The following is a 9,097-nucleotide window of genomic DNA, read 5'->3' as shown; positions in this document are numbered from 1 at the left end:
GTGCCTCAGTTTCCTCCTAGAGAGGAACGAATGAATCGTTTCCCTGTGGAGTGAGCCGTAGCCGTGCTTGGCACATAATAAGTGCTCAATAAACACTAACTGTTATCATTCCAGTCCTGCGACACTTAGCATGGTGGATACGTACTGAGAAATGCCTCATTCCATGGTTTCGTCGCTGTGCAAACATCACAGAATGTGCCTACCCAAACTAAGACGGCTATGATGTCACTAATCTTAGGGGACCCCAGCTGTACACGCAGCCCCTGCATTTACAGAAGTATCAGTCTACAGTGTGGCTGTTATTAGCTCAGTGCATGATACTCAGTAGGGGTTGTCTCTTTTCTTCCTAGGCTGGGCACCTCCTCAGAGAGGATCTTGAACCTTCCAAGAATGGCCCAGGGCTTCTCGCCCCCCTTGGGCTGCTGCACCTGAGCCCCTCCCCAGGGAGATTCAAGCCACAGGCCCACAGCAGACATGTCTGTTTGAATGCCAGGCACGTGGGACAGGGTGTACCTGCGACATCTCTGGACGCTTTCCTCTCTAGCAGCTGGTGATTAGGAAGTCACACTCCGTAATGGACAGGGTCTAATCAACCTTCCAATAATTACCAGCCCCAGAACGTGGCCGCAATTCAGGAAAGATGATCCCGGAAGATAAAAGCCACTTAAATCCTGGCATGGACCACGGGTCCCCTTGGTAACCTGTAACTCTCAGCCCCGTTTAGCCAAGGAGCTAATTGAGGCAGTCGGCTTGTCGGCCGCTGATTGAAATGGGTTCTAATTGTTGACATCCTTCAGGTAAAAAGTCCCACATGTTCTCGGCCCACCCAAGAGGCCCTGGAGCAGGAACTGAGACTCTCAGAAAACCAGTCCTCTGATTGCACTTAATTAATCCAAATAAGGTTGGCAGAAAGAATTAATTAAAGAACATATTAGAGGAAGTAGTGACATTGAGATGTTTCACAAGCAAGGCAGGCTGGATGTGAGGGGTGAGTCCGTGAAGAAGTCACCCTGCTTTGGCAAAAACTGCCCCAGCAAGAGGGAGAATAGATCAAGATAAAAGATCCCCAGGATCTGGGATTTTACAGAACCAGGGTACACCTTGAGCTGATCACATCACCTCTCTGAGCTTGGCTTATTTCTCACTTGTAAAGTAGACACTACTAGTCAGCTTTCAGTCACTGGAAGAAAACACCTGAGATAATGAACTTATAAGAAAAAAAGGTTTATTCGAGCTTACCGTTTTGCAGATTCCAGTCCACAATGGATTGGCCCCTCTGTTAGTAATAAGTAAGACAACAGAGGGCCATTTGGTGTCCTCTAGGATATTTTAAAAGGTAGGATACTTGGGCAGATGTTACCATGGGTTTCAACATAAGCTCTAAGCTCCATGGCCATCCTTGGGACCAGTTTTATATAAGCCTGAAGGAACCTGGCACCCAGAGCTTGGTGTAAGCATTTGGATCTGCCCCACCACCTCCCTGGGCGGGGCTCAGAATCAGACAGATGGTCTCAAATCCTACTTTTCATGCATTCGGTTGTTTACTGAGCACTTACTTTGTGCAAGACCCTGCCCTAGGTCCTGTCATGCAGGAGAGTATGGAGGCCATGAGTTTGGTGAGAGTGGAGCCATTAACAAAAAGTCACTCTAGCAAATTGCAGCAGAGGTCACAGGTACCTCACTCTGTCCTCTCGGGTGTCACCTGGGTGGTCGATGCCAAAGGTAAGGCTGAGATTCTTCACCTAAGGGACTTTGCGAGGCTGGCTCCCAGGACAATCTGGAAGTGCCAGTGGGTCCCTATTCCCAGGAGGAGATTGCAAGCCCCCAGGGATGGAAATGGGGAGACCAAGTGGCAGTTTTCTCATCCTATCAAGTGAGACAACTCCAAAGCCTGTTCTTTAGTCCCCTGAGGATCCCCAACAAGACGGAGCCCCCAATGCCCACAGAAATAACCTGCTCACTCAAGGATTCCGCTTTCCTTGTAGAAAGCAGAATTGCAGTACTTTCCAGATCTATTGCTAAGAAACCCCAAAGTACAAGGAACCCCAGGAAATCCGGCGGGGATACGAAAATCCAACTGATCTCAAGCTTGCAACAGCCCTTCAACAAATATTTATTGAGCATCTACTTTGTTCCAGGCTCTGACCCGTGAAGGCAGACGCATGTGAGCAGGAAAAGATTTTAGGAAGGAGCTCCGTGTGGAGAGGAAAGGGAGGAGGTATCTGTGTTTGGCAAATCTGGTCACAGGCCGTGAAATCTCAGTGACTTCACAAAATGCAAATTTATTTCTTGCCTCTAAGAAGTCTGATGGTAGCCAGGAGCAGTGGCCTGTGATCCTATTGACTTGGGAGGCTGAGGCAGGAGGATCGCAAGTTCAAGGCCAGTCTCAGCAGTTGATGGAGGCCCTAAGCAACTCTGTGAGTCCCTGTCTCAAAATAAAAAAAATAAAAAAGGGTGGGGGTGTGGCTCAGTGGTTAAGCGCCCCTGGGTTCAATCTTGGGCCCCCAAATAAATAGATAAATGAATAAACAAAAATAAAAATCACAGGTGTCCAGGAACTTCTAAACCCTAAAATGGGGAATTTTATTTTATTTTATTTTTCTTTCTTTCTTTTTTTTTTTGAACTGAGAATTTAACCCAGAGGCACTTTACCCCTGAACTCCATCCCAAGTCCTTTTTAATTCTTTTATTTTTTAAAATTTTGAGACAGGTTGTTGCTAAATTGCCAAGGCTGACCTTAAACTTGTGATCCTCCAGCCTCAGCCTCCCCGGCTACTGGGATTACAAGTGTGCACTACTGTGTCTCGCTAGGCTGGAGGGATCGTGGAGGTTAGCTTAAGTGAAAGGTTAAACTAGCAAGTTACTTAACTTTGCTGATCCTTCCTTCCCCATTAGTAAGATAGACATAGTAATAGTTATACCTAGGAGGATTATTGTGAGGATTTTAAAAAGTTAGATACACAAAATATTGAGGACACCCTGGTGTTGTGTTTGGGTCTTTACTATCGTTATTAATGTTTGATTCACACATGGTTTCTTAAAGGTTTTGGATTAAGTTTATTTTGAGACAGGGTCTCCCTAAGTTGCCAAGGGTCTAAGTGGCTGAGGCTGGCCTCGACCTCGCGATCCTCCTGTCTCAGCCTCCACAGCTGCTGGGATTACCAGGTGTGCCCCCACCGAGCCCAGCCCAAGAGAATGATAGCCCTGAGCCACACCATGAGGCTCCTCTCCCTTCTCCCATCAGGAAACTCAAGTCAGGACCCTGAACTGGCTTCTCAATCCCAGAGATCCACCTCAGCCAGCTGTGTCTGGGGCCGGCCTTGGGTCCTTTCTCCCTATCCACCTCCCACATGTGTCCAGCGATGAGGACAGAAGAGAGAACTTTTGACTTTCCGGGGTCCCCCAGGCCATTGGCAGCAGAACTGGGGAACGCTAGTCCCGCCCCCTGATTTTCAGTGCCCCTCTGGATGCCCAAGAGAAACCCCGTGTCAGCTGGAACAGAGTGACCACCGCAGAGCTCGGAGATCAGGACGCATGTTTTATTACCACTTGGGTGACTATCAATCATGGACAAGGAGAAGGTGCCTAAGTGTGTGTGGGGGGGTTATATACAAGCCACAACTTCCAGGTCTGTGATGGAATATTCCCACGCAGGGCCATTGTCCCCACAGGGAGTTTCCATGAAGTCTCTTTCCATCTACAGAAGGATGCTCAGGAAGGGAAAGGAGATCCTGGGTCCCCTGGGGGACAGGGACAGGGACTTGGGAGTGTGTTATACAGGAGGCTCAGGTTGGTGGCTGGGGACCTAAGGAGGAGGGGAGAGAGGGGACTGGGATGGAGTGGTCACTTAAGATATCCTTAGATCCCCAAATTGGATTTTCCAGGAAATTAGGGCTCACTCTTCCAGGGGCTCCCTGGCCCAGGATGCCCGACGCTCGGGGTGGGACGGCTTCTCCTGGATCCCCTGGCCCCTGCTCAGGTCACTCAGGAGCCCCAGAAGGAGGCCTGATGGGGCACAGGTTCCCTGGGGCGCACAGGGGCCTCCCAGCGCCCTCTTGCCGGGATGCTGGCGCCTCTCAACCATCGGGGTCCCCTCTCCTGCATCTTCTTCTTGCTCCTCTTCCCAGCTCCCCTGGACCTGGGGGTCCACCAGCCTTCTGCCTGGGTGCTGCCTCTTGGTGACAGTGGACCCCAGCCACGGGGAGCGCCGGCCAGGGTGCTGTCTCTTGTGCTGCTGGGTCATATCTAGAGACCACGAAGCCTCATCCTCGCGTCGCCCCGGGTGCTGGCGTTTGTGGGGCCCCACAGCTCCGCCTTCCTCCTCCTCTTCCACTCCCTCCTCTGCCTCCTCTTCCCTTTTGCCCGGATGTTGACGCTTGGAGAGCGAATCGGGTTGAAGGGACTCTGGGGAAGGAAAGAGGCCATCAGGGTCCCCCCCCCCCACCTTACCATCGCAAGAGGCAGACCTTCCTGAATGCCCACCCCAGCCTTCCTCTTGGAGGCCAAGGCAGACTTCTTGCAGCACCTACCCCCAGAGATTTTGCATCTGCCTCTCAGGCCCCAGAGACACACCCTCACAGAGAAGGTCAAAGCCATGACCTCTGAATTCCGGTCCCAGCTCTGCCACTTCCTGGCCTATGCGACCAGAAGTGACTCAATCTCTCTCAGCCTCGGTTTTCTTCTGTATGAAATGGGAATAACTGCTGGGCGTGGTGGTTGCATGACTGTCATCCCAGCGATTAGGGAGGCTGAGGGAGGAGGATCGGGAGTTCGAGGCCAGCCTCAGCATCTTAGCGAGGCCCTCAACAACTTTGGGAGAGCCTGTCTCAAAATAAAAACTTAGAAGGGCTGGCCATGTAGCTCAGTAGGAAGGAGCCCCTGGGTTCAATCCCAGCAATAATTTAATAATAATAATAATAATTATTATTATTATTATTATTAATTATTATTATTATTATTATTATTGATTTTTGCTAGGGAAAAATCACCTAGTTCAGTAAGGATCTGAAGTGCTTAGAATAGTGCCTAGCAAATAAGTGTCTAATAAACAGTAACTAAAATTGTGCACATGATGGGGACGCAGGGCACACAGCATCTTGTCCCTTGAAGATCTGCTCTATGAAATATTTGCAGGAGAGAAGAGGAATCTGATCCCACCGATTGTCGTCTCCAGTCTCTGCCAAAGGAGTGGCATTAGGATTTCTAAAGTGCAGGAGGCTGAGGTTCAAGTCGTCCTCCCCCCACCCCACGTCCCTGTCCCCCAGTCCTTCCGGCGGCTCAGTTCACCTCCAGCAGCCACCAACAGCCCCGCCCACTCACCTGAGGGCTCGCCCAGGTCCCCTCGCAGTCTCTGGATGTCATCCTGGAGAAGAAGGAACCGTTCTGCTTGGCGCAGAAGGTCGTCCAGGCCAGGATGCTCCGCAGCCATCTCGGCCTCTAGCTGCGCGGCTTGGGGCTGAGCGCGGCCTCCCGGGGAACCGGTCAGGGTCAAGGTCAGAGCCAGGGTGAGCAGCAGCCAAGGGCCCGGCATGGCAGCGGCTAGAGCGTCAGTGGACAGAGAGGAGTGGAGTGAGCGCTTCTGCTCCATCTCTCCCTCTCCTTCCCCAGAACAAATCGCTCACGGTTCAGCCCCCCTCCCAGTGAGTGGCAAGACCCCAGGGTCACCAGGTATGCGGAATCTGCCACCTGTAACCATTCTAGCCCTTAGGGATGCCTGGCCACGCCGCCTTCTGCCTGTGTGAGCCAGGAGACCGTGGGGACCCTATTGTCACTGCCACCTCTCGACATCATGGAAAAGCTGGGGAAGCCAGTGCTGAGGTTGACCAAGCCGGCGATGTCCCCGCCCAGGCTGCAGCGCTGGCCCGACGGCCAGCGGGATGCTAAGGATCGCGTCGCTGCAAACATTGTCCCCAAGGTCCCATCGCCACACTCTAATGCTAATACTCCATCGCCAACTTTCTTGATCTAGTATTTGAGGCTTCCTTGTGATTTTATTTTATTTTATTTGCTGGGGATGGACCCAGGGAGTTGCGCAAAAGCTAGGCGAGCTCCCTGTCCCTGGCCACCAGCCCCGGGCCTGGGATTCTATTTCGAGCGCTCAAATTCCGAATCCAAGGCTCCGCTTCTCCATGCAACGCTGAGCTGCGTCTGGACCAGGAATCCAACATCCTAATTCATTCCAAAGCCAGCGGTTCGGTTTCCAACGTGAGGTTCGGATCCGAACTCCCCGGCTCTCCCGCGGACCCGCCCAGCCCCTGGTTCCCCTGGAGCCAACCTAAAGCTTCGATCCCGGCGGGGACAGCATGCATGCTGGGCTCCGATCGCCCCGGGTGCCGGGGACCTGGCGCGCACCGCAGCCGCAGGATGCGCCCGTGCGCCCCGGGCTGGGGCTCCCGTCGGGTCCCGGGGCCGGCGATCGTGCGCTCCTTTCCCAGTGCTCCGGAAAGGACGCCACTTGCAAGGGATCGGAGGGGCTCACCTGCCTGGTTAGGGCTCCGCGGGGTGGCTCCGGGATCCTGAGCCGCGGGGTCCGCTGTCAGCAGGTCGCCAAGTCTGCAAGCGCCGCTAGGACCCGGGGCACCAGCGGCGCGCTCCTCGGTGGGGACGCTGCTTTTATGGGCGCGAGGCTGCGGCGCCGATGAGGTCAGCGGGGAGGGGTCGCAGTCGCCCGGGAGGGGTGCTGACGGCAGCGAGCCCCGCGGGACCCCGCCTGTCCCCTCCTCCGGAAATCTGGGGCGGGGGTGGGAGGGGCAGTGAGGAGTCACAGGATGAAGGGGCTGTCGTGGGGTCGTGTCTGCACCCAGCTCTGCAGGAGCTCGAGGCAAAGAAAGAGGCAGAGACTCAGCGGCATCCAGGAAAGAGCAGGAGGTGGCCACAAGGCAGAGACTCCTAAGGAGATCCAGAAACAGGAGGCGACACACACACACCCATCAAAGAGCCCTAGAGACAGAGTCAAGGGGGGTGGCAGGAGAGAGGGGGTGATGGACAAGAAGAACCTAGTCTCTGATCTTGACCTAGTCACCTCCAGCCAAGGCCTCCCCTTCTCTGGGCCTCAGTTTTCTCAATCTGCAAAATGGGAGAGGGAAGGGTAAGTTTTCAGAACTCGGAAAACAGGTGGCTTCAGTCCCCAGCTCATGGGACAGTTTTGTTCAACACCTACAGTGTTTTGGAAATATCTGAATGAGCAAGATTTTAAAACCAGGAGAGTTCAGGGGGAAATTCTGGATTTATGGGTTTTCTTAAAAACCATTTGAGCAGAGCCTGGTGGCACATGCCTATAATCCCAGCGGCTGGGGAGGCTGAGACAGGAGGATTGCGAGTTCAAAGCCAGCCTCAGCAATGGTGACAGCAACTCAGTGAGACCCAGTCTCTAAATAAAATTCAGAATAGGGCTGGGGATGTGGCTCAGTGTTGAGGGCTCCAAATTCAATCCCTGCTACGCGCCACCCCCCCCCAAAAAAAAAAAAATCCCAGCACTCTGGAGGCTGAGGCAGGAGGATCATGAGTTCAAAGTTAGTCTCAGCAAAAGCAAGTTGCTAAGCAACTCAGTGAGACCTCCGCCTCCCAAACCACTGGGATGACAGGCGTGCATCTTGGTGCCCAGCTCACTTCTCATTTTTACCTTGAGGACACTAAGTTCTGCAGACCTCAGCTTGCCAACTGTCAGCACACAGTAGGTCTCCAGGTCAGATGCCTTGCTCTGGGAAGATGGCCAACCTGGAGCGCTCAGTCTGATCTCCCTGCTGGACTCCAGGATTTGAAGAATTGCCCCCTTAGCTAAGAATTAAATCAGACCGACCTGTCATCTTTCACTCGCAAAGGTGAAGGTAGACATTGTTACCACCCCCTGTGGACAGCAATCTGAAAATGCACCCTATAGGTATCTTCCACAAGACGATCCAGCTTTCAGAAATGTTTGTGCACATACTGTCCCCTGTGCATGAGGATAATTCAAGTGCAGCCTGGGTTTCTAGAAGCCAGAACTGCAAACAGCCTAAATATCTGTCCATCAAAGAGAGAGAGCTGCTAAGTCGACTGGGGCTCACCCCAAACTATGGGGCTTTAGGGTGCTTTTCAAAGAATGGGTCAAATCCATATGAAGTATTATGGAATAAGAGCAGAGTGGAGGACAATGTGCACATCGTGCTACTATTTGTGGGATGCACCCTGAATAGACCATTATGAGAAGGATCTGGGGAGCAGGCGGTGGGTGGGATTGGGGGGTGACATGGGAGACTGCTTTTGCCTTTGGCTTTCTGCTCCCAGTGTGTGTTTGATTCACTTTTTCCTCTGTTGCAGAATGCACAAACAGCTCCAGAAACCAAGACAACAATCACAACAACCAAAGTCGCCTCTCAATCTCCAAGGGAGGCCTGAAGGTGTTTGGAGAGCAACGCAGCCCAGTGGAGGGCCAGATGGGGGGAACATCGCCCCCTGGTGGCCCCTGCGTGTCTTTTCTTCTGTCGGGGATTTGAGTGGCTCACTGGAGGGACAGGATGTGGGTGGCTGGGGAGAAGTCACCCGGGCTCCCCTGCAGCCCAAGGAGCCACAGTGGCGGTGCCCTTAGCCTTGACTCCCTAAGACCTTGCAGATTTAGGACAGACAACCCCTCCCAAGGTCAGGCCAGTTCCTAGAAAGTAAGCCACCCCAGGGGAGTGCCCTTTGCCTATGCAAATGAGCCCGCCCAGAGCTCAAATCCAGAGATCACTATTTTTTTTTTTTTTTTTTTTTTTGCACCCAGGATCGAACCCAGGGGTACTTAACCACTGAGCCCCACCCCGAGCCCTTTTCACGTTTTATTGAGATGCAAGGTCTCATTGAGTTGCTGAGGACCTGGCTAAATTGCTGAGGCTGGCTTTGAACTTGCGATCTTCCTGCAGGAGCGAAGCCAGAGCTCTCCCGCTGAGCTGCCCCCGCCCCTGCCAAAGCTGAGAATCTAATCATTATGTTGCATTTATCTTTCCAGTTTGCTCCTTTGTTCTCGGCTAATGAAAATGTGCTTGATTCCGAAGACTGCAGTTACTGATCAGATTAATGCTGTGTTTTTTGAAAATGAATAATGAGATAATTTAATGGGGGGATATACATGCTATTACTG

At 52.6% G+C, this 9,097-nt stretch overlaps 1 protein-coding gene across 1 annotated transcript; it reads right to left on the bottom strand.

Annotated features, from left to right (window-relative positions):
* Window positions 1-3,567: 3,567 nt before the first annotated feature.
* Trh (thyrotropin releasing hormone) lies at window positions 3,568-6,550 on the bottom strand. Its single transcript, XM_027931764.2, has 3 exons — window positions 6,479-6,550; window positions 5,312-5,538; window positions 3,568-4,402 (listed from the first exon to the last, which is right to left on the bottom strand). The coding sequence occupies exons 2-3, from the start codon at window positions 5,528-5,530 to the stop codon at window positions 3,896-3,898; spliced, it is 726 nt and encodes a 241-aa protein (XP_027787565.2). The 5' UTR covers window positions 5,531-5,538; window positions 6,479-6,550; the 3' UTR covers window positions 3,568-3,895.
* Between the last annotated feature and the right edge of the window lie 2,547 nt (window positions 6,551-9,097).

The sequence above is a fragment of the Marmota flaviventris genome, chromosome 20 (genome assembly GCF_047511675.1).
Source record: "Marmota flaviventris isolate mMarFla1 chromosome 20, mMarFla1.hap1, whole genome shotgun sequence".
Classification (NCBI taxonomy): Eukaryota; Metazoa; Chordata; class Mammalia; order Rodentia; family Sciuridae; genus Marmota; species Marmota flaviventris.
Note: the sequence above shows the minus strand (reverse complement) of the source record. Positions and strands in the feature narration are given on the sequence as shown.

Excerpts from the sequence above, each read along its gene's own strand:
- Trh (XM_027931764.2), bottom strand. The coding sequence starts at position 5,530 with ATGCCGGGCCCTTGGCTGCTGCTCACCCTGGCTCTGACCTTGACCCTG. Across the intron at positions 4,403-5,311 it reads GCGAGCCCTCAGGTGAGTGG|TCCCTTCAACCCGATTCGCT; the intron begins GCGGGGCTGTTG and ends CCTTCCCCAGAG.